Below are 25764 nucleotides of genomic sequence, written 5' to 3' on the forward strand. Positions count from 1 at the left end.
CCTCTGCTGTCTGAAATTGGGAAAACTACAGAGGGACATATGGTTCTTCATCTGAAGGATTCATTTAATTTCTCACACAAATCAAGACTTTAAATACAGTAAATCTTTTTTTTATCATAAAGTTTGAGAAAGTCAAGTGTTAAATGCACTGTACAACCTTGATTTTTTTTTCAAAATATAGTTTATCCCAGTGTTTTTTTTTTTTTTTTTTTTTTTTTTTAATCTTACAGAATGCTGTACACTTTGTGTCTGCATTGAGCTTGGGTGGTATCCTGATCATTGAAGAGTAGAGTAGAGCAGAATAGAGTAGAGCAGAGCAAAGAGCAGAATGTAGAGAAGAGAAGAGAAGAGAAGAGAAGAGAAGAGAAGAGAAGAGAAGAGAAGAGAAGTTGTCCAGGGCAGACATCGCCCTCAGTGAAGACGTTGCACTCCATACCTCGGCTCTCTTCTGTCCCGAACTTCAATCTGAGCAAAACAAAATAGAGGGTTCTCATTATTGCACCAGTGCACAGGCTGTAATATTTACCCCATAGGGATCCCCTTTACCCCTTGCCCCTTTTGTAGCTTTTAGAGCTGAAAACATCACATGCCATGGTGACACACTGCCTTTTCACAAATGTTTCTGTTTAATCTCTGCTCTAATCTGGAAGCTTGCTACATTGGGAAACTTATGTCAGTTACAGTTATCACCGTAAGTTGTGCAAGAGATCTATCAACGCTGCTGCAACACCGTGGTTGAGAAAAGCGATATATTACATAATGCATGTAAGTCACTGAATGAACATTACTTAGTTTTACCTCTCCTGCATAAGACATGCAGCAAGGACAGAGACTGACTTGAAGGAAAAGACGTGCTGTGGTGCTGTGATGCATTATACATGCAAGTGTAATTGATGCTGGAAACATGAAGGCACATAGCATTCATAAAGCCAAAGTCGACTTACCCTTGACACAGCAAAATCTGTAAAGGGGGGAAGGAAAAAAAAAAAAAAAAACAAGAATTGGTATAGGCACAGTACGGCAACACCAGAAACACCAGAAAAGTGCAAAACATAAATATACTTTTGTAAGTATCAGCTAAGCGTTACCGGCTCTTACTGGTTTGGGAAAAAGCAACATTTATTAACTGTTTCAATTTTTTTTTAATGTATTTGCTCTACTGCTGCTATTTGTGCGTACCTTCAAAAAGCTATAACATTTTTTATTTGTGTGGTTTTCATAGTGTCGTAAAAGTTGTTTTCTTATATTGGGGGATCAGGATAAACATTAAAATATGTTTTTGAGGCGCTAACTGATGCCACATTGTTATTTAGGATAGCACACAACAATAGTAGGCATTGCCTCCACATTTAAGTGCATATGTTTAGCTGATGAAGTGCCAAATTAACATTTTTCATTGCAAATCAAGAGTTGCAAATGTCTTACGTTTAACTCCACTGAACTGATTTGAAAACTAGTGTCCTTGGCAGGCACTGAGACTTGGGGTACCACCACACATTAAAGTGGTAATCCTGACGATTTTATTTATTTATTTATTTATTTATTATTTTATTTTATTTTATATGTTTGTGACCTCTATTTTGCCAGATTTTCTGTCTATGAAAATCATATTTATGCTAGTTGTCCTGTGTCTTTTCCTTGGAAAACCGGCAAGTCTTGGAGTGTTTACAGCTGAAAATGTAAAAGCTTTCATGAACTGGACACAAGTTGAATCCCTAATTGTGATATCGCAGTCAGGGAGAGAGGAGCAAATCACTTGTATGGAAATGTGACAGATGATTATTTGAAATATGTGTAATCAAGCAGTTGTAAAAAAAGGAACAAGAAAAAAGCAACTTCCCACGGATTGCGATGCATTATATGAGTAAAATCACTGAGACCGTCACTAGGGTTAATCAGATAAGAACAGAGACACACCCACGTTCTGGAATCTCTCCAGTTACCATGGAAACCATCATGGAGATAGATTTGCTGGAGCATCGAGACGTCTTATGTCACCACTCTCCCTCTTTCTTCCTCTCCCTCTTCCTCTCCCTATCTCCATCTCCTGCTCTCTCTCTCATCCTCTATGTATGTCTCAGCTGTATCTCTCTCTCTCAGTGTGTCTTATGTCATCTCCAGCCCGGCCTGCTTCTTTTCACATTTTGTGCAGCGGGCCTAAAGAGCCAAATCAACTAAATAATTCTCACGCGATCCATGCGAGCAAGTTTTTTATTGTTATGATGATGTTACTGATTTCATTCTCCGCACCCTCCCCGCCGCCCTCCTCTCCCTCTGTCGTCTCTCTCTCGTCTTCTTCGCTCTTTTCATACGGCACAAACCGAGCGATTCAACTGTCCTGATGCAACATAGTGCAAACTGTCAGAAACACTCTGGAGGACTCTCTCCCACTCGCACACAGCACTGACACCAGTTTGGTGGGAGTTCCTGAGGTCAGGTATTAGCGCGTACTCACTTTTGAATGTAGCAAGTCTTAGTTTTGTTAATAACCTCGCTGAAACCAGATTTTTGCGTAGTGAGGGATGACTGACTTATCCGCCCTCACAAGTGTTGAGCTATTTCTGCCGGGCTCCACTGCCAGCATGCCAACAAAGGCTGTTTGGATTTGAATTAAAGGACCACACCAGTGATGCTGAATGTTTGGCCCTTTTACTACAATTTACCTACATTTTACATTGTCAAAAACCATTTTGAAAATCATGCGTGGGTGCGAAAGATTTCACAATATATAATCACAATCACTCAATTTTCAACTTAAAATTTTTGGTTGCAACACCCACCTTATTATGTTCTGCCTCCGTGGCTAACTCTGTCGTCAGCAGTCATAAACCACGGAACTGATAATTGGCCGTGTAAAAACAAATGTTTTCCCCGGGGACTATTTTCTGGCAAAGACCATTTCACTTCACCCAGTTTCAAGTCATCAAAACACAACAGTGCAGCTGCTTTTCGGAAAACTCATATGGAAGACTTTATTATGGTGATGGGAAGAACGTTTGAAGTCTCTGAAAGTTCATTTTCAGTTTTTTAAGTTTAATCAGAGTACTAACATTAGACTGCTTGCTTTGGGAAAATTGAGGTCTTGAAATTGAAGTATGTATATTTTATAGATATTAAGCTTAACATGCAAAATCACTGCTACCTGCCTTTAACAGCATTTTTTTTTTCAACAGCATAATATAAGTAGCACTGCTCAGTGTTTACTCACTTTATTAAGTATTAGTAGTGGTACTAATGTCAGTGTCAATCAAATTGTTTCTACTGGTCAACACAGGCTATTCAGTGCAGCTACCGACCTAAGGTTACTGTAGGCCTGCACTGAACTCTCAGTGCATTGCATGGGAATGAACACAACATGAATTTCTAGCGACATTCGATCACAACACAATGTGGATGCGAGTCCCGTAGTAGAACTGCTGTCGATCACAGTGCAGTCATACAAAACAGCTCTATAACTCCACTGGATCCCAGTTGTTATCCTATTTTCTTGTTTGCTTCCAAATAATTTATTATGTTTGTGAGATTCGCATTAAAGATATTTAGGGTTAGGCTTAGACCAGGGCCGCCCCTCCCTACACGCAGAACACGCAGCTGCGTAGGGCCTCAAGATCTGAGGGGGGCCTCACTTTGCCCGCAGGCATGTCACCCGCGGTACGCACGCCATGCGTGCGGCACGAGCGCGATGCCCGTGAGACTAGAGAACCAAGTCAGCCCAAGCCAGGAGGAGAGAAAAAAGAGACCTGTAATCTGACACCCCACTGCACTCATTGCTGCAGTGATTGACAGCAATCTGCATCTGACCAGTCAGTGGTCAGGTGCACCAACACTGCTGCAGGTGAGGAGAGAGATGGCTTCTAAGAGGCATTTTGAATCTGAAGCAACTAAGAGGGAAAAAAAAAAATCAAAACAAGAGGAAGCTCCTGCTTCACTTGAAGGTGGGTATGTTGGTGAGATAAATGTAAAACTTTGTGGCGCCACATAAACACCTTAGCTGCTCCTCATAATGAGATAGAGGAGAGAGATGACTGTAAGTCTCTGTCATTTGCCTGCATATGCATTCACCTCTGTGAAAAAGGAGTGATAAGTTGGTGGTCGTTTTTTAGCTTAAGTTTATAGCCTATCAATCTATTCATCAATAAAGAAGATCAATTTAAGGCTATTTGAATTGAATTTATTTAATTTGTAACACACATGCTTGTTTAGCTTGTTGGGCCTCCAAATAAAATGCCGCTTAGGGCCCCAATTTGGCCAGGGGTGGCCCTGGCTTAGACTAATGGAAGCCGATATCAATTTTGGGTCACACTTTATTTGGATGTCCAACATTAGCTTTGGACTCATGCACCTTCTTCTTTGAATTTGTCAGAATTTCTGCCCATAAAAATCACTGGAACATAAAAATAAAATGTTGCATGAATTTTATTCTTGGCAGGGTGAAATAGTGTCCATCACTGCATTAAAAAAAAAAAAAAAAATCAGCTGAAATCCAGACTAATGAAAATCTTTGGCAGGGTGAGTTTAGTTTCATTTTAGGTTTTACAGACTGTTGCATAAAATCTTCCCACACAATACTGGAATGATTTCTTTGGCCAGACATCTATGGTCAGAAATAATACTAAATACACTCAGTGACTAGCTGTGGTCAGGGAGGGAGCTCCATCATATCAGAGGTGAGCGACACTGACTGGCCAATATCCAAGACCAACATATCAGCAAACAGATACTGGTCTGACCCGAGTAGTTGCTCTTATTTATTGTTAAATTAACGTGTTCACCGTTCTTTCTCCCACCTTTGTTATCTGTCTGCAAGTCATCCAGGTAAAAGTCCGTCTGCCGGTTGCCCAGGACGAAGGCCAGGAAGGAGAGGATGAGGGCGTCCAGGATGCCCATGATGGCCAGCATGTAGGCCCAGCGCACAGAGCAGTCGCCCAGGGAGTATTTCCCCGTCTGCTCCCCGCACATGTCCCGGATCACCTCGGCGTCCCAGCCATCGGGGAATATCATGCAGCCCAGCACCAGGCACACTCCTGGAGGAGGCGGAGAAAGACAAGAAGGGGGGAAAGTGAAGATGGAAGCGGGGGTAAAGGAAGTGATTTTTGAGGTTGAGTGGATGGATGAGGAGGATGAAGACAGTGACAAGAAGAGAACGTGAGCGAGCAAAGAGACGAGAATGACAGAAAAGGGAGAGAGAGGAAAAGGGAGGTAGGTAAGAGATGGATAAGAGGAAAGAAGGAAAGAGAAGAACAGAGAAAGTAAGGGATAGAGATTGAGAGAGGGGATAGAGATTAGGTGCTGGATTTGCATGGGCATTTAGCTAATGAAAATGACATTCTGCTTGCATTTACGTAAAAATAAATCCCCACCTAAAATAACACGGATTAATATATCACATACCACATCATATCATAACTACACCATACACTACACGTCTGTTTCAAAACTGTTTTAAAGCTGTACAACTCTGCACGTGGGCAGCCCCACACGGCAGGAAAAAGGTGATTTTAATTGTGACGTCACTAAACTGCTCACAGACTCATCCATTAATTCACTGACGCTTTATTCTAATGGACACCAAAGGGACAAGATTTATCTGCAAGTCCAGCTTCTTCTCTACATTAATGTCCTTTACCTTCCCCTTTTTTATCATTCTCATCTTTTCCTGTCTCTCTCTGTCTGCTATCTATCTATCTATCATCCCAGGGTCCCTGTGCAATGATTTTTCCCATGCTATATGTTGCAAGGAATGAGCCTGTGAAAGGAAAACTTCTCCCTCTCCACTCTTACATGGTTATACATCACCAATCTGTGATGTTCACTACACTGGCTTTGTGATGACGTGCAATTGTTTGGGATTTCATACAAGAGCTGTGGACTTGTATCCAGCTGTGGGTTTAGTGTGACCAGAATCATGCTGGTTTGATAGTAGCCATTGGATAGCTGTTGGTTATATGCGTACAGCGGCTGGAGAGACTGAACAGCATGATAAGTGCAAGAGAGCAAGAGTTTTTTTTGATTGCAGATAACACAGAAGCCATGCCCCTTTCTCCAAATATTCATTTCTTATGGCTGCATTGAATTCTGGTCTACTGAAGTTATTGTGCAAGAAGAAATTTGAATCTTTGTGCCTGTCTGTGATGGATTTCTCCTTTCGTGATTGTTGAACAATGCTTTTTGATTCGGAGGGGCTGACAGCTAAAGCTGACATTTACCTATGATGTGCAAAAATTTTCTGTTATTACACTCAAGTGTAGCTGCACTAGAAATATCACAAGACACATGTCGTGTCATGTATTTTTGGCCAGCTGTCCACAGAAATAAGAAAAATACACCACTAGAGTACAAAATGGACCCAGAAATACAACATACATTACCAACAGCTGTTTCTTTTTTAAGAGTGCTTAAAGGAGCATACCAGTGAATTTTGCAAGTTTGGTGTCTACAAAAAGTACAAACTTAATATTTCAGTTCATCTTTTCCCAAAAGCAAGCAGTCGTATCTTAGAACTCCAATATCATTTTTCTTCCTTTTTTCGTTTCCTTTTTCTTCCCACTACAATATGAAAATGAGCTTTCAGAGACTTCAAACTTTCTTCACACAAGTATTCCATATCGTTTCTCCGCTGGAAAATAGTCCCCGGGGAAACGTTTGCTTTACACAACAAGTGATCAGCTCTGTATTCAAATTTGCAGTCAGTGTTGATAATACGTTATATGCACTGTAAAATGTGTTTAAACTGTAGTGAACAGACCAAGCATTCAAAATCACTGGTCCTTTAAGGTTTTTTTGTTTTTTTGTTTTTTTGTTTGTTTGTTTGTTTGTTTTCGAATGGAGTTTCTTGTTAGACTGATTTTCATGCCTTTACATCTATGGGTGCCTTTAGGTGTGTGGGTCTGTGCAAGTCTGTATCCATATATAATATACATACATTTCTGCTTACAGCAAGTGGTTTGTAGTGTGCTTGTGTGAGTGTATACGTGTGTGTGTGTGTGAGTGTGCATATTTATGTGCATATAAACCTTAACCCTACCTCCACTGCCTTCATCCTTTGGGAGACAGTCTAATCCTGGCCTGCTCTGTAACACCAAACAGCTCATCCATCAAGGCAACTGCGCTCACACAGTTAACTGTTTAAGTTCTACATACACTCCTTAAACAAATTTCAAGGTAATAAATTACTCTTTGTATACTAAGTTGATCACATGCGTATTCATTTCAGCAGAACTACATGAGTCATATCTTCAAAATGTGGATCTATCCCATCACCACTGGAAAATGGGATTATACCTACTGTTTCTTCATTTCCATGTTAACTAATATCATTTGATTCCATCAGAAACGTGACAAGTCTTTTATCATTTCTATTTTAAGCTACACCAGGCAACTTCACATACTGGCAGCTCCAAAAGCAGTGAGGGGTAAATGGCTGAAAAAAAATTGAACTTAAAACCCAGCAATCCTGTGAGCTGACGTCAGTAAACTGCACAAAGCATGCCCATGTTTACCAATCTGGCATGTAAATGATGCTTTACACCAAATCAGAGCAAAGGAACGGGGAGGGAAAAGCTGTAGCACTGGTGAGTCCAGCTTTCTCTGGAAAGAGCATTTGCACACTTTGGATTTCACTCTAATATTTTGATTTGTCACTTCCAAACCAGCTCCAAACCTGGCACAGAATTTAATTTGAGAGGAAAATTAGAATCTACAGCATCTCAGTTAGTATGGCTGGGGCTCTACACATTTCCAATTTTTGATTTATACTAGTGCAACTTTAAACACTGCAGATGTGAATAAAATATAGCAAATCAGGCATCTACATTATCTCCTTTCCTGTCATGTGAATCAGAGCTTCACAGAGTGTACTTCTCCAAAATGAGTGAAGTGTACCTGTCCCAGTAAACAACACAATTTTTTACAGTCACCCACAGCTGAAAAAAATGTTTTGAAGGATGCACAACAACACATGTATGCTGCTCTTTATAGCCCCATTACTTCCAAACTGGCAGAACTACTTTCTGTCTTAGAACTGCCTCTGTATCACTGTGCAATGTTGTTCCATCACATATTCATTCAGTTACACAGCATTTTGACATGTAGTGACTGAATATGGGAGATAATGCTATTAACTAGTGACATAGTGCCAGTTCCAGGAAAGAAAGTAGCAACAAGACCTCCAGCTCATAGGATCATATAGGTTGTTTGTTCCAATATAATCTAATAATAACTAATAATATGACCCAAAGCTCAAATTTAGGGCATCTATGACACCCATATGGAGTAGCAAATACCACTATATGGATTAGAACCTGAACTACAACTACCTGCAGTCTACCTGGTTGACAAAAGAGGTAACAGTGAGGCAGTTAAATAACTGAATATACATATGTACAGTGTATGTGCAGCAGTGGAGACTGGTAAATAAGTAATTCAAGCATGTGAGTGAAAACATCCTATACACATAAAGAAATACACCCATGCACACATACACACACAGCGTCTAGGGAGATAAACACATGCAGTTTCAATGCTACAACCAAGATGGTAATCTATACTTTTCACCTCCTCTCATCCATCACAGTGAGCAGCACCAGGGAGCTGATGGTGCTGCACTCTTTGCTCATCAGCATTGTTACACTTGCAGCCAATCATTGCCTATAGGGGTCCGTAAGTCAAGCACTGGGCTCCACTGGGACGGGTGAGTGGGCAGGGTGGGATCCTCATTCATGACAAGACATGTATTGTCCACCAGAGGCGTCATTTGTGATACACTTAAAAAGTGCTTCAGTCCACTAACTGATTGAACACAGGGGACACAATTAATGTGCAGTTACTAGGACTGTGTGTGTGTGTGTGTGTGTGTGTGTGTGTGTGTGTGTGTGTGTGTGTGTGTGTGTATAAGAGGGTGTTGGGCATGCAATCAAACATAGCTGCTCTTAGTTTTTGAATGTAAATGAGAGGAGGTGAGCGTGGCATACCAATGCAGACAGAGGTCAGTGGCTGAAATGTAAAACAAGAGGATGATGCTTTTGGGCTTTAACTAGATTTTGCTGATCTGCTGGGAATTGGCTAGATGTACGAGGCTGAATCTTTTGACACTGTTAGCATCAAAGCCTTGTGAGTCAACAGCGAGCTTGGATCCAGCGCTGACAGACACAGCGCTCCTCAGACAGCAAGTGACTGTAAAACACTCCTGTTCACATAAAGAAAACCATCATTTATCCAGCCCTACTCTGACTTTCCGTCATCAGCTGATAGTCTGTCACAAATATCAGTTGCACCAGCGTGTAGAATATCAAGGCAGTTTTATTCCACTTCACTTGCATTCATATTCAAAACATATGAAAAACTGCTTCGTGAAACTGGACAGTTTATGTCTAGAGGTATTTCAATCTTAAGAATACTTGTACTTTGCAATTGCTAAAATTGCTAAAATTGCAGTAAACCCATTAAAATGTGCGCACTTTTTCAAGGCGTTTTCGAATTCTGCTAATTGCCTCTCCTTAGCTGTGTTGTGATTGGTTGTGACTGACAGCTTAGAGGGCAGAACCCACTTATGGTGGGTTAGGGTTAGGATCTATTTACATTTTACCAGATAGCTTGAGAGTTGTACCCAAAAACTTCTTCCATTACATTAATGCATGAATTTTGACTGATTACAATGGAGTAAAATGGTAATTCACTGGTAATTCAAGTTTCACTGAGCAGTTTTCTACATTTTTTAACATAAATGTGACCTCTAAGCCATAATAAAGCATAATCTGTACACACTTAGGGCTTTTGTCCACATATCATTTTTTTTCTGAGCAACAGCATCTTTTTTCAGTTGTTCCTAACGAGGAGAGAGCGTACAGAGCAGCATGCAGCTGTCTGGAGAAAAAGCACTGCACCCAGCGTCTTTTTTTTTTCTCTCAGAGTCCTCTGGCTGTTTTTTTTTTTTTTTTTCTCGCAGCTCCCCCAAGTCCAGCTTTTCAGAAAGGTGCTGGTGTCGTCACTGTCACTCCTTTCCAGGCAGCCAATCTTCACGTCACCCTGGAACTGACTCGTCACCAAGGTGACAGTGTTAACTTTATAACCACCAAGCAAATGGAGAGGAAACTTTTTTTGTCTGTTTCTGCTCATCCTGACCTACATGATATTTCAGACAAACACTATCATAACAAAGACCATTTGAACAAGCAGACCAGCCGGACCTTAGAGTGGTGATGCTGATATTTTACTATTATTGTCATAGATACAAATATAAAACCTGTGATGTGCTGAGTTTTTTTTTTTTTTTTTCTTCATTGCATTTCACTGAGGGGCACTTCCCAGTACCCTGCCAAAACGCTAAGTGGACAGAAACTTTTATGCAACTGATATTTGGGATGGATAGGTACAGTCGCAGAGAGAAGTCAAAATAAAAGCATTATGACTCTTTCAGGTGCATTTTTCAAATGACACCTTTGAAGCAAAAGGTTCTCATGCACACCTTCATGATGTGTGCTGGCAGAATGGTTCAGTGCATCAATAAAATGTTATAGTACAGATGGTGTACGGGAGTGTAACCTTTATTTACACTCCCGACATCATGAATTTTCACTGGCTTTGATTGATCCAGGATTATGACACTTTCTTAATATTGAAATAACAATGGCCACTTTCAGTTAATTAAAAAAAAAAAAAAGACAGTGAAATAAAAAAAAAAAAAAAAAAAAAAATCAAAGGTGTCAAAACTGTTTTTAAGGGGAAGGATATTGTGTATCTGTGTTTGTGGGGTCTGCAGGACATGGAGGTGCATTAGTCACCTGGTTGAACACTGTCACATTAGTGATTCTCTGTTTAACCAGCTAACCATTTACCCATCATCAGAAAATGGTGGGCGAACACAGGCGATACATGAAAACAGACTGAACACCACACCGAAACGAAGAGTCTAATTTCAATCGGAGACGTCTTCCGTTTGCAAATTGTGACCGCTCCTCTGACAAAATGATCAGTGGCGTAATGAGAGAATATAATGAGAAAGAATATTATGAGTATAATAAGTAATGAAAGAATATAAGAGCAATGAAAGCAATCATCGTGGGAAATCAGCAAGTTATTAGCTCTTTAATGACCTTGGCATACAAGATATTAACATGGATGAAAGATGATAAAATCACCTATATTTTTTTATTTATTTAATTTAAAACTGAGGAATGAGCGCCAGGTAATGTTTTTTTTTTTTTTTTTATGCATGTATCTCACTCACGAACACAAGTCGTGGAGTGTCTTGACAGTGGGGGGGCAAAATTAATTTTCTTCAAATGGATAAATAGCATTTTTGGAATACGACCAAGTCAATATAGTGGTAATGAGCAAGGGGGAGAAGGGGAGGTGATCTCTCCCTCTATCTGCCCCTCTTTTGTCTTTTCAACCCCAGCGCTCCAGTGGGCACCGGCGCCGGCTAAAAATAACCGCCACCTTCCCACAACCCAAGAAAAAGCCTTTTGAAGTTGTTGGGGTTTTTCCTCTTCCTTCCTCCCAACCCCCACTCTTTCCCCCGATCGCTCTGCCTCCTCTCAAGATATTCTCAACATGTAGGGAGGAACTTCAAAGGCAGCAGGCGGAGGGATCGAACAGAGAGGGAGGATGGAGAGAGAGAGAGAGAGAGAGAGAGAGAGAGAGAGAGAGAGAGAGAGAGAGAGAGGGAGAACAGGCCGGCTACTGCTCCTTTATTTTGCTCCTCCTCATCTCGTTTTTCTTTCGCACTTCCTGTCTTTTTTTTTTTTTTTTTTTTTTCATCTAAGCTTTCACAGGCATGGCATGACGGCATCGCAGCACATCAAAAGTGCCAGAGCCACGTGGAAGGCGTACGTTGCCAGGCCACGTTTGCGATCCACCTACTTAAAAATACTTTGCGGCAACTTATTTATAGCGCGCCGAAGATATTCTTAGACTTATTACATAACAATTTTGTCAAACTCTTTCATCCGCTCCTCTCTGCATGTCCGCGCAGATGCTTATTTTCCATTCTAGACAGACACAGAGCGTAAATGATTATATAAGCGCTCTAAAAATACGTCAATGTGCTATATATAAGTGTGTGTGAAGTATTTTTGACGGGAGCAGCTCCAGGCTGCGTAGTTTTTCTCCTTGCTTCGGTGTGTTTGCAGTTTCGTGGCCTCAGGGTTACAATTAAGCTGACTCCATCCAACACTATGTCAGACTCACTTTACACCAGGAACGGTATTAATTAAATGTGCCTGAGATTTTCCGATCGCACCTACATACTCACACACCCCCACACACACAGTCACACAGACTTGCACCCACCACTCCACTCTCTGCAGCACGCGTATCGACATCCACGCACAGTAGATAGGAATAACTTCAATCTAGCAACAGTGCATTTTACTATTGTCCCACTGCGCTTGCTGTAACAGAATGTGTTGCAAATGATTACCACAAGTGGGAATCGACAAATAGATTTCAACAACGTATCCATTGTTTGGGACAAAAACATGCCTCTAATTCATACCAGTGTGGGAAAAAAAATAGTTGAGGGTGATAATTTAAATGCTTTCTATGGAAAACTGCCGACAGTTGATTAAAATGAGGACCATTTACACTCAAACCTGCAAAAACTGTGAAATTAGATGGTTGAGTCTACGTGGTTCTCATCTTCCTCACTTTGTCTCACCTTGATCAAGCTTTGGCACCTCTGCATAGTGCACCTTTAACCTCCTCAACTTTGCTGGTGGTTTTGCTGTTACAAGTGCACACGGCTTGGTTCAAACCACAGAACTTTATTTTATCTTCTAGTGGAGATCCCAGCGTTTTCCAAAGATACCACATATGTCCTGATGAATTACATGGAAATGTGCAGAAAATGATGCACAAGGCACGCAGGCCAGTGTTCATAAAAACCCGGCAGTAACATGACATGGTGTGGTAATTTGAGGCGATTCATAAAGTTGCTGATTGATGAAGTGGAATTCGCATCACTGTGGCGTTGTTTGGTGGTGGATCTGGGAATTTATACCTGGCAACGCAAAGGGTTAAAAGGGTGGCCTGGAGTTTTGGCAACCTGGTGTGCATGCAAGCTGGGGGAGGGGTGAATTGCTCCATCATCATTGAATGAAAGACAGAGAAAATGTTTTGTAGGATTACAGCATTACTGTTTGAATACTATAAATATAAACTACACAGATTACTGCTGCTTACTTAACTGTTCTGCTCAAACCCAAAAGCCATGTCTTGAATGCCATACTGTGATGGTGCTTGTATTCGATTCAACAGCAGGATGAGTCAAATTACTTAAAAACACTATATTACACATAAACGAACTAAAGCAGATATCTATACCAAAGACAAAAAACATTGCTTTCAGCACTATCATTGTCATTGCCTCTCTCCCTCGATCTGAATCAGTCTTCTCTTTCTCTGCCAAGTCTCACTCATTTTCACTTCCTTTGGCCCGTTTTCTAATGTTTTTTTTTTTTTTTCCTAAAATCGTTCCCAAGTTTGCCCTTTCTCTTAATATTCTCTCAGACTCAGATTCACATCAAGTCAAGGCACTGCAGGGCTAATGAGCTAATAAACTACTGCTGTTTTAGAACATGCCACGCCACTGATTATCTTTGATATCTATTTAATTAAAAGAGAAGCTATTTCTAGCTCTGGATCATTGGAAATACATAGTTCAAGTTTATTTTGAGCACCAAGTTATTGTTTACAGCCTCAAAGGGCTTTACAGGACCACAGTGTAGGAAACAAAACAGGATGATACCCCGTTGGCCCTGACCTGAGCGCTAATGAGAAAGAAAAAAGAAAAAAAAAAAAAAAATACTGACAAAACCCAAAGCTGATAGGGAGAAAAAGGAGGAATCGTCTGTAGGGTCAAATTCCAGTTTTAGCCGAAAATATAAAAAAACAAAAAACTAGAGACAGACACAGTTCAAATTTACAAGCTCCTGCATGTCCCTGAAGTATCCACTTGATAATTGTCATGAACAGCTGCACTCACACAGCCTTTCAACTGTTCCAGCAACTATTTTTCATAATTTTTGAAAAACAGTTTTGCATTGTCCAAATCTGTGGCGGCCCCAATCTCGGCTTTCTTCCTCTTTCTGAAGGTTCGCGTTCCATTGTGCCTCAACACATGACTGATTACGGTGGGTGTTAAATATGTATGAGCTCATTAACATGTTGATTGATTGGCTCTCAGCCGGGGACACACCTGACGATAACGCCATGCACGGTTGTAAAAAGGGCAGCCAGGGGCCACCGCAGCAGGAACTGAAGAGAAAAGATCGGGACGCACAATCTGGGGGTTTTCCTGCCATTTCCCGCCTGTGGCATTTAATAAACAGGTCAACTAGTGAACCACAATTAATCATATAAATTAGTCCACTGCCATATTAATAATTATTATCATTACTGTTGTTAGATAAATCCACATTTCCAAGGACAGACACTGGTCTCAGTTTAGGTCTGTATCAATAGACACCATTTTAAAGGAGTAATTATTAGCTGGAGTATACCCGATTTAATTAATTTCCAGTATCAAACTTTAACTGGAGTTACACACAAAAGCTGGTGGTATGTTTTGTGCAGTGGTTCACTTTTACGAGTCGCTTATGGAACCTGCAAGCGGGCACGAGGAGACGGTCGTTCCAAAACAGAGGAAGCGATAAAACTCCTTTTATGGGGAGAACACCTTTCGTCGTGGTAGTGCTCAGTTACGCAGCATTACAACTGAATATTAGATTTTTATTTATTTTTTTTTTTCAGTTTGATGTAATGCTGCAGCCAGAAAACAGGTGATGTGATGTAAGAGATGTAGCTTCAGTGAAGTGCAGCAGCCCTTATATGGCAAGTTTATAGCCATATAAGGGGAAATTTAAGGGAAAAATCAGTTGTTCAAAGTTATGTTGCATTGGTATTAACCGTGAGTACCATCTTTTGACTTGTAAAAAGCATTCACGTCAACATCTAACTCAAAATTACTTGACTTGGAGATAAATAATATGGAAATGCTAGAATGCTGGAAATGCTACTTTTATCATGAATGTTTTTCTAACCAACAAACTGCCTGCCATAAAGCTGAGCATATTTTGGTCGATTAACAGTTTAATAGCGTAACCTTTTGATACTGCCTTGAAGAAATTGTAACTTTAGCTTACTTTGCATTCCTATTCTCTGGCTTTACAGCTGATGTGGACACTTACAAGTGGTATTGATGGGTATCTTTGTGACCTCTGCCTCCCATTTAGCCGTCGCTCAGATTTCACCGTGTTTCCCACGATCGTCTTCGCCCTGTGGTCAGTTGCTGCATAATCAGAGGCAGTTTAGGGACTTTGCTTTTGCAGCGCTCCGAGAAGTTAACATGTCGGAGATGCTGGGAATTCACCCACCGACTAAAAATAACCCCGATCATTAAAACCATTCAAGCATCCGCCTTCGGGCTTCCCACACAACTCCCACAAGCTCGGGCAGCTTGAACTCGGGTGAGGCGGAGTACAGCGCCGAGCCGCAGAGTGCTAGGTGTGAACACGATTGCATTAAGAGATCAGGGTGTTCAATCTATAATGTAATAAAGCTGTCTGGGGTCGGCGCTCCCTCTGCTATGCTGTGCAGACCTTGGCCTGCTGTCCTCCATCTATCTAATGGACTGCTGTGTGTGTGACGGCGTGCACATCGCTGAGAGGGCACTTTGCAGGATGTTGCTGCCACCAGGGTTCACTGGCCCACTTGGCAGGGAGCTTCCTCTCTTTTTTTTTTTTTTTTCCTTCCTACATCCTTTAACTCCCTCATCTTCTCTCTTTCTCATTCGATGTTTCTGTTCATATTTTTATCAGGGGACAGCCAGCTGAGCACCGCGCTGTTTTCCAGTAACACCCTTCTTTGTGTTCATCTAGTTGCACACATTAACACCTGAGAGCTGCCCGGTGCGAGCATGATTCTCTCTACACAGTTCTCTCTCTCTTTCCCTTTTTCTGTCTTCAGTTTTCACCCCCACCTTCCTCTCTCTCTCTCTCTCTCTCTCTCTCTCTCTCTCTCTCTCTCTCTCTCTGTCTTTCCCTCTCATCGACGCGGCGTCCTTCACTGGCTGAGGAGGAAGTGGCTGGCACGACTCCCGAAACAATTTGGAAAGAGGACTGGCAGGCACGCGGAGGCTCGCACATAACCGTATAATGTGTCATCACGCAAGTCCAAGCATCATTTTTCATCACACCACACAAAGCTGTTTGGTTATACAGCGAGAGGCCCCCCTCCCCATCCATCTCACATCGCAGAGAGACCCGGGGAGTTGCAGGTAACGCGAAGTTAAAAGTCAAATTTTCACCATACTGTAATACAACTTGTATTTAGGACAGTTTTCTCACCAGGCCGAAAGAAGCAAGCAACAGGATGAAACGCTGAGGAGCTCGAAGAGACCGCTCACAAAAATGATCATGTGACCCCACAGTTGCCAGTTATTAAACAAATGAGAAGGTGATTCCTCAGCGTGACATCCAGCAGAAAGAGAATGGCCAGTATTATTCTTTTCAAGTAGACGCTAATCTCAAGGTTACAAGCTGAGGGAAAGAGATACATGAAGAAGGGATGCAAAAATGCCCGAAGCATTCTCTTTCTGTCCCTATGTCTCATGCTCATTGTTTTGGTAAAGCCTTGTCAACACACTGTAAGCGCAGGGTCTTTCTCTTTGTGTCTTTCTATTTCTGCTGCTGGCTTTTCCCTCTCACTCGCGCTCTCTCTCACTCACGCTGAGTGACAATGCTGAGACGGGTCAAAGGAATCCATTATTCAGCTGTCAGGTTATTTTTAGAAACACCCTGGTGACTTTGGAATTATTTATTAAGTGCCTGATAATTAAAACATGTACGTTTGGTTGGGAAAGGCCAGCCAGAAAATCTCAGAGAAAGAGAGAGAGAGGGGGAGAGAGCGATAGAGAAAGAGAGAGAGAGAGAGTCCCCAGGGGATATCCCTGCTTTTCTCTCTCTCTCTCTCTCTCTCTCTTTCTCTCTCTCTCTCTCTCGCTGTCTTTCTATATTTAACTCAACCACTGCAGCACCTATTTGCTCCTGCAGGCTTACTGGAAACACATGCACGTGGATGCATTTATCTACATATACGCATGGCACAGCATGCATAAGAACCTGCACACATACACACATGCAGGGAAACACACACACACACACACACACACACACACTCATGCATACACTCTTTACATATTTACTAGTGCAGCAAAAAACACTGGCTGTAAAGAAGAGAATGAAAACGCTCCCATCAATATTGCAACACTCACACCATAACATACACATTTACCCACTGTCTAACATGCTCACATGAACACGTGCACGGTCCACACACACACACAGACACATACACTATAAAATTCAGAAATATGCACAGAAAAAATAATTCACTTAGTGTTTTACTGACTATTCTCTGCTTCTCTCTCTCTCTGTCTCACTTGTTCTCACTGCATAAAGTCATTTACGTCCCAGCGCTTGTAAGAACAAAGAACATTTACAGAGCAGAGGAAGACAGCAAAAGGACATGTTAGCACGATGGTGGGAATCACCCCTTCTATCTGTGTGTGTGTGTGTGTGTGTGTGAAGGAGAGAGAGAGACAGAGAGAGAGAGATGTTTCTTTCCAAAAGCAGGCAAAGTTATTTGACCACAGTGAAGGCAGCAGGCGAGCACACACACTGCTGCAGCCCGACAGATGTACGTCAAACACCAGCGATAAAGAGACATGGGTGGAGACAGGCTGAGCAGGAAAAAACAAAAAAACAAGTGTGAGTCAAAGACCGGAGAAATGAGGCATAATCAAAAAAACTGCAGACGCTCCCATGAACCTCTGGGACAACCCTAGGATTTGAGAACATCGCGTCTTGGCGAGGAAATGAAAGTAAATGAAAAAGCTCTTCGTTCCGTGTCACATGTGTCATAGGTGAGTCTCTCCCCCACATGAGCTGTGCCGGGCCAAAAATAACACATCATTTGGCGGATGCATTTTTATCCGAGCACCTTCCGGGACTCTGAGTGCCTGCGTTTGTTGATCCCACTGAGAATCCAACCCTTCGTCCTGCAAATGTTATTGTTGATTGAAAAACCCTTCAGTTTTCTATTATCATCATACTTTATTAGGGCAGTAGTGGAGGGTGTCAGGAGAGGGATCTGAGCAAGTCTGCGTTTTAGTTCTAGCCGGCAAACGTTCCTCCAAGTCAGAGTCACTGGGTGGAGCAAAAAAAGGCTGTTTTCACTGCTGCAGTCTCACAGTGCAAGTTCGCTAACTGGCAAAGAGGAAACTCTGATCAAAATGAAGTAAATAAAATATATTAATTAGGAAAATAAAAATGACAAAGACTTTCTGTCATTCATTCATGACCGTGGCGTTCATGTCGCAGGCTAACTTCTAAGTGACAGGTTAATGTAGTTAGTTTGAACTCACTAGCTGGTAAAAATGAGCTCCATGTTGTTAAAAATAAATCGAACTGTGTCAAACCTGGAAACTACAGGTTGGAAATTCAGGTGTCAAATTAGAACTCTGATTTACCTGACTTGATGTCAGTGAGTGCATGGCGGCCTTCATTGTTAATGGTAAGATTTGAATTGTCATAAACATATTTGTTGACTTTTTAACAAATAATTTGATGTGTATTTATGCAATCTGTGAAATATGTTCATTTTTCGCTCTGATTATAGCAATATGTGGAAATTAACAGCTATTTTACCATTTGTTTTTCTGCTAGCCCTGTTGTCAAACACACAGCAGGTGAGTTTGAATATTTGACCTATTTATCACAATTCACCCAAATCACAATGCAAAACAAATCATTTTGCACATGGTTGTACTAAAGATTTTACAACATTTAATCAAATCTCTCGATTTTAAAATTTAAATTTTTTAGTTGAAACGCCCATCTTATAATATTCTGCTTCTGTGGCCAACAAAGTTGTTGCCATTCATAAACTATTTTTCTGATAGAGGGAGCGTTTCACTCCACCCAATTTCAAGTCATCAAAACACAACAGTGCTGCTGCTTTTAGGAAAACTAATGTGGATGAATTTGTTACAGAGATGGAATTCTGGTTTGAAGACAGTTTGAAGTCTCTGAAAGTTTATTTTAATATCATAGGAATGAATGGAAACCAATGGCTGGATAAAAGGCAGGAAAAAATGATATAAGAGTTTTATAAATATGACTGCATCAGGAAAAAAGATTAGCAGAAAAGTGAAGTTTGTACATTGTGTAGATATTACAATAAACATGCAAAATCACTAGTATGGTCCTTTAAGTTATAAATTGGATTCCCTGTCTTTCCTACATGGTATGATGCCACGCAGCTAACATGAACAAAATGGTAGGCTTCATAACATTATCTAGCTCCTCTCTTATATATATATATATATATATATATATATAATATATATATATATATATATATATATATATTTTGTGGGGGTGGACTTCAACCTATTGTGATTTAACTCAACCAATGAGATTATTTCAGCATCTGGAGCAGATGTTTTCTGACAACACTGAAATCCCACCTGCAGGAGTTGAACCTATGCAAGCTGCACGCTCAGGAATCCTCACTGCTTCAGTTAAACCTGCTGAACTCCAAAAATTAAAACATCCTAATATTCAAGTAGTGACAGCTCTTCTGATGAAATGGTAGCTGGAGTGTACACACACTCCACTGAACATTACTGAACTGCTTTCCTCTCTTTAGAGCCGTGGTTATTAATTGGTGTATTTAAAGGTGTAATCACAACACATGTTCTACTATGTTCTGTCTATCAGTCCTGATCAACTGCTCAGCTCCACAAACTGTCCTGCCAGGCCTGCACAACCTGCTGGCCCAAGGTCTATATACACCTAGTTATCACACACACACACACACACACACACACACACACACACACACACACACACACACACACACACACACACACACACACACACACACACACACACACTTTCCTCCCTGTCTTTTTCCATCTCTCTCCATGTTTCTCAGTCACATGCTCTCAATTCCTCTCACTCACACACATTTTTCTCTCGGCACTCTCTTTCCTTTCTATTTGCATCTCTTTCTCTCTCTCTTGCACTTTCTCACCCACACACTCACTCACTCACACACACACACACACACACACACACACACACACACACATACACAGTCAGATACACAAACACACACCCCAAGGAGAGAGAACAGGCACTGACAGGTCGTTTCTCCCAGGACAGCTTCTCTCCTGCGCCTCGACCCATGTCCTGCTTAGTTCTGTTTAATATTGCAGCAGATGGGGTCAGACATGAACGAGGGATGGTGGGATGAGTTGATGGAGGAGAGGAGGGAACCAGAGTCACAGCAGCAGTGGCCAGTGGCCTGCCCAGCTTTGGATGTTTGGAGTTGAGAGCAGACAGATGGAGGAGAACAGAGGAGCGGTGTTGAGTGGAAAGAGGGAAGCAGCAGGAACAAACCTACAGTGGACTTTTAGTGCGAGAAAGGAAAAAAAAAAAAAAAAAACACTGTGGTTTCTAGGAAGTAAAAGTTTAAACCTTCCCTGCATTTCCCAAACCCTTCTTACAGAAAATCCATGTTTGTTTCAAAGAGGTGAGTAAAAACTAAAGCCCTACCAGCTTTTTCCCCCAGAGGCATTTTGCACTAAATTCATCTAAATTCTAGCGAAGGTGCAACAAGCAAAGATGTTCACAGGCTCGGGGTGCACTGGGGAAATCTAGCCCTCATCTTGCTCTTTTTCTGAGGAAAAAAAAATGCTGCTTGGGCAAGTATGTAAGTGTATAAAAATGACCCCATTATTCACTTTCCCATAGAGGTGTGACATAACTGGGGGAAGACAGGAGGAACGCTGCCTATTAGCTGGTAGTTGTTCAGGCACTAATAGACAAACCTTAGCCCCACTTTACCTGCAGTTGATCTGCGCTTAAACCTAAGACTGACCTCATTGATGCTTAGTTTTATCCTTCCGTGTAACCATCTATTTATGTGCTTTTAAACATGTTGCTAAATTGTTGATGCGTGCAGTGGTAGCTTCTGCGGCCATCGCCTCCCTGCGTCAGTACTGCAGGGTTTCCCGATCGATTCCTCTTGGGTTTGGAACGACAACGCAGCAGCAGCGCGCGTAAAAGCATGAGCAGCTTCATCTGTACTCTGCGCCTGCGGATTGCTGGCCTGCTTGGTTCAGGCTTCATGTCGCCCCGAAGCTTTGCCACTGTCTTGCACAAACAGAGTTGAGCTATCATCCGTGCTGCTACAGGTTCATTGTGATCCATTTGGTTGCTTTGGTACACTCAGTCTCTCCCTGGCGCCAGGAGAAGTTTTTGGCGTGCTCTGGCCCTTTTCAAGTGCATTAACCTCATACAAATTTGGTCAGTTTAGCACACATCATGGCCGACTCTGGCTCGTTCTCAGCTCATCGGCGCCAAGACCAACTGTGTCGTTCTGCTGCGCCAAGAGCCATGTGGTGAGTACTTTGGCCTTGATGCCACATTTCTTTTTTTTTCACCTAACACTTTTTTATCTCCATTAAACCAAAACATCCCATTTAAGTAAAATATATTATTTTTTAAAGGAGACTTGGTAGCTAAGAAAGCTGCATCAAGATGACAAAAGCTGTAGAGAAAGAACATACAAGTACAATCAATGTCACATTAGAAGTGCTGTAGGTAAGAAAGTGCAAAGTCAAAATTCGCACCATAAATTCAAAAGGCAGTGGCAGAATAGCTGACCATCACGGTCGGCGCCCAAACAGCTCCCTAATTGACATTTTTGGTGCATTTGGCCTCAAACTAGGCCACCACTGGTTCAAACTGGCCCTTACTGTAGTGGCTGTGGTACACTCTGTCACTGCACTGTGCCAGGAGACCTGCTGCTATACCCAGCGGGGTAAAGCAGATGATTAAACGATCATCTCCAAGGTGGTGAACGGCATTAGGCCGTCCGCCAAGCCTATTAGGCAACTCACCTCTACCCCACGTCATACACAGCTAGCGGAAGGACAGTAAAACCTTCTAAAGTTTAACAAACTCTGGCAGTCTCAGAAAGTAGATGGACATAGACAGAAGAGTACAAAGACATCCAGCTCCCTTATAGGTACTGATACTTTTCTGGATTTTCATGTGAGTGGAGGACAAATTGCTGCTGTTGTGGAAGTAAAATTAGCCCATTTAAAGGATAGCCTTCTCACAGTAAAAGTTTCTTAAAAAACAGATATATGATATTTCATGCTTTTACAACTTATGCTGAGCAAATGCTCCAAATAAAGCTGACTATTTGATCCATGGGCAATAAAACTTAAAGTTGCTTTATTAGTGTTTATTTTGTTGTCGATCGAACCAGACAACAACCACAGTAATGCTTCTTTACTAATGTTTACTCAGCTAATATATAAATGTGTATTTGAAGTCACGGTCAGCAAGTATTTCCTTGTACAGGTTTGATTCAGATGCAGTTTACAGTTATGGCGCTGTCTGATGCATTGCTCATGGAGAGCGAGCAAAATCAAAAGTGTAAGTACTCAAGAAGCTCTTCAGTTACTTCCACCCTTAGATACGCATTCATCAAAACGTTCCCTTGTCTTGAGCTTATAAGATGCTTCATGCTGTGTGCTTCATGTATTGTAGATCAGAAAGCCTGTATGCAGGGATCTATCCATCTCTCTTTCCTGCCCTCAGCACTTCAACCATGAAGTGACGGGTGTTGGTTCAAAAGGGGAGCCGTGTGCTTCAGTAGAATCATTATGCTCCCCTTTACCTTTGCCCTCCTCCTCCTCATCGTCAGCATCATCTCCAGTAGTAGAGCAGTGCTGCAACATCAAGGTTTAAGCCATCATGTGACGCTTGGCCCTTTTTCCTCTTACACTGATGTCTTGCTTGATTAACGATTTGCATATTAGAGACCTGGGTCCAATTCCTGTTAAGTCATGAAGATTTACACAAGGAGCGCAGTCTGTACCTGTGCCTTTCTGTCTATTTTATGCTGATTGTGGAGCACCAAACCATTCCAACACACTCTGCAGAACAGAGGATGGAGTGGGCAGATGAGGACGAGAAAAAGAACAATACAGAAGGGAAAAAAAGTGCTGATCTCTCTCTCTCTCCCTCTCTATCTCTGTCTCTGTCTCTCTTGCTCCCTCTCTCCCTCCCTCCCTCTCATTGAGTATGCTGACTGTTTCGGTACTGAAAACTGACTCCCACGCTATTCTGCCTGGCCTATTTATCACATTGATCAGCTTATAAAGAAGACAGATATATGCAGAAGATTTGCTGGAAATATGAGTGTGAGGGAAAACATGATTGCGTGCAGCTTCTGTCCTCTTCAGAGTGGGGCTTTCCTTGTGCCAGGGTGACGTCTGGTACACATAGGCACCTTACTCACTTGGCCGGGCAACATCTCTTCACCTAGGGCTAAACTGTTGTTGTCAAAGTACAGTAATGTTCAATACTGTAGTAAAATACACTTTTTAATAGCATTGGCAATCACCAGGAAACTGAGAGCGGCACTACCTAATATAATGAGAACTTTTACCCTTGGACAAAGTTCTCAATATACCTGTGTAGGCAGACCATTTAATCAATACTATCATCAATATCATTATCCCAAAGCTCAAATGCAAAACCGCAGCCTTAAGTCAGCAAAAAAATAACATCTGAGTGACAACTTCTGATCAATTGGGGCCTGGAATTGTGGAATCAAGTGTTTGTTTTAGTTTATGTGTATAAATATATGTTCATTTATGGTGCTGCTAGAAGATACCCCCATATCTGTCTAAAGTCATCCTGGGTAGTACTGTCAAATTGCTTACAAAATCAGTTTCGCATGCGCAGTCAAAGCCGCATCTCCAGGAGAGGCTCACCTCAGGCAAACTCACGAATCTAAACCGAGCTGTCCAAGACTATAAATCATTCTGTGACCTTAAATAACATTTTTGCGAATCCCATGGCAGAGATTCCCCTCTCTGTCCGTCCCCAGGTGGACAGTGAGGGGAGCAGGTGTAAAGAATTTCTCCAGCACTGTCCTCCAACCATGTACAGACGCCCTCCCCACTTCACAAAATCACTTTTTTTTTTTTTTTTTTTTTCCAAAAATGTAATCTATCCACAAACACACAGGGCACCAACCTCAACTGCCTAGAAACACTAATCCAATCAACCTGAATTCATTCCTCAAAATAGCAATATCGGCTAGAGGCCCTGGCTGCAGGAGACTGCACTCATAACTCCACCGGATCGGTCTATATGATGAGCTGAAATGAATGAATGAATGAATAAAATTTGCATTTCATCAGCATAAACTTACAATCCTCCCGCTCTTCTTTATAAATGGAGCCGATGTGCCCCTCAGAATATCAGTGGTAACAAGGGTATGCATTATCGCTTTCAACGCAATTCAGCAGCATGAATAATTGCTAAAATATATTCCCACTGTCTCAACACCGAGTCGTGATGTGTGTTCGAACAGAAATGAAAACAAAAACGCGCAAAGGTCCTAATTAACCGCTAGTAAGACAGCAACAATGGGATTTCAGATGCAAATGGTGCAGGTGCCCCCTACTATAATGTTCCTATAGGATCTTGTGGTGCGCTTGTGGTAGTCCACTGAGTAGTGAGTGCAAAGTGACTTCATCGTGCGTTATGGCATTTTATCTGACCTATTTTCACAATATTGCTCTGCATGATTAATGTATAGCTTCTACCATAGTCTAACTAAATTTGGATAAACACACGCCACAAATTCATCTCACCAGATGTCGGCTTGGTTGACTGAGTAGGTAAGGTGGGTAAGCCCTATTCCTGCAACTACCAGAGTTTGAGTTGGCTGAGCCATAGCCGTGGCCTCAGTTGTTGCATCTAACAATCTGAGCCTATGCTACAAGTGACAGCACAGTGTCTTGTTATATTTTTTCAAGCCCTACCGCACAGCAGCTGCATCCAGGCGCAGGTCTTGTAGACGGTGGAGGTGTTGCAGAAGAAGAAGAGCGCCATGCAGGCGATGCAGCTGAGGATCAGCACCATGGACAGCAGCACGAACACCGAGGCCGCCTTGAAGGCTCCGGACGGGATGGAGCTGAAGTCGGAGAAGCTGCCCACGCAGGTGAGCTCCCGGCTGGGCGACGGCCCGCTGCCCACGCAGTAGTGGAAGAGGCCGAAGTAGCCGGCCTGCGGCGTGTTGACGCTGTCGCCGATCCAGTAGGGCTGAATGAACACCACCACGTTGACGATGGCGAAGCAGATGGTGAAGATGGCCCACAGCACCCCGATGGCGCGGGAGTTGCGCATGTAATTGTCATGGTAGATCTTGGAGGCTTCTTGCGAAGGCAACATGTTTGGAGTTTAATTTATTATTATTTTATTTTGTTATTAGTATTTTTAAATCTCCCTTGCCACCCCCGTGCTCCTCCTCTTTAGACTCTTACAGCAAAAAAGGGGGCCTCTTCAAAATTTCCACTTAGACACCACTCACCACCCAGATCTTGTCTTTTCTCTCGCTCTGTCAAAGGTTTCCTGCGCTTAAGAAACAGCTTATATTTCCCCCGCTTTGACTGTTCCTAATGTGGCTGTTATTAGGCTACTGAATGGGCCTGGTCTTCCTTTTCACATCACCACACGTTAAAAATGTAACCTGCAAATCTGTGTATGCTTTCACAAGACTAAACATTGCAAAAAAAATGAATGGAAAAAATGCTACATTGAAGCAATACAAAATCATAGCCCACCTATATCACTGATGAATAATTAACCAAGACCAGTGATTCAACATTGC

At 41.9% G+C, this 25764-nt stretch overlaps 1 protein-coding gene across 1 annotated transcript; it reads right to left on the reverse strand.

The window, feature by feature from the left end:
- Nucleotides 1-254: 254 nt before the first annotated feature.
- On the reverse strand, nt 255-25374 carry LOC115362333 (LHFPL tetraspan subfamily member 4 protein-like). Its single transcript, XM_030056221.1, has 4 exons — nt 24917-25374; nt 4788-5024; nt 945-961; nt 255-465 (listed from the first exon to the last, which is right to left on the reverse strand). The coding sequence occupies exons 1-4, from the start codon at nt 25323-25325 to the stop codon at nt 412-414; spliced, it is 717 nt and encodes a 238-aa protein (XP_029912081.1). The 5' UTR covers nt 25326-25374; the 3' UTR covers nt 255-411.
- Nucleotides 25375-25764: the final 390 nt, after the last annotated feature.

The sequence above is a fragment of the Myripristis murdjan genome, chromosome 7, assembly GCF_902150065.1.
Source record: "Myripristis murdjan chromosome 7, fMyrMur1.1, whole genome shotgun sequence".
In the NCBI taxonomy this organism is placed as follows: domain Eukaryota; kingdom Metazoa; phylum Chordata; class Actinopteri; order Holocentriformes; family Holocentridae; genus Myripristis; species Myripristis murdjan.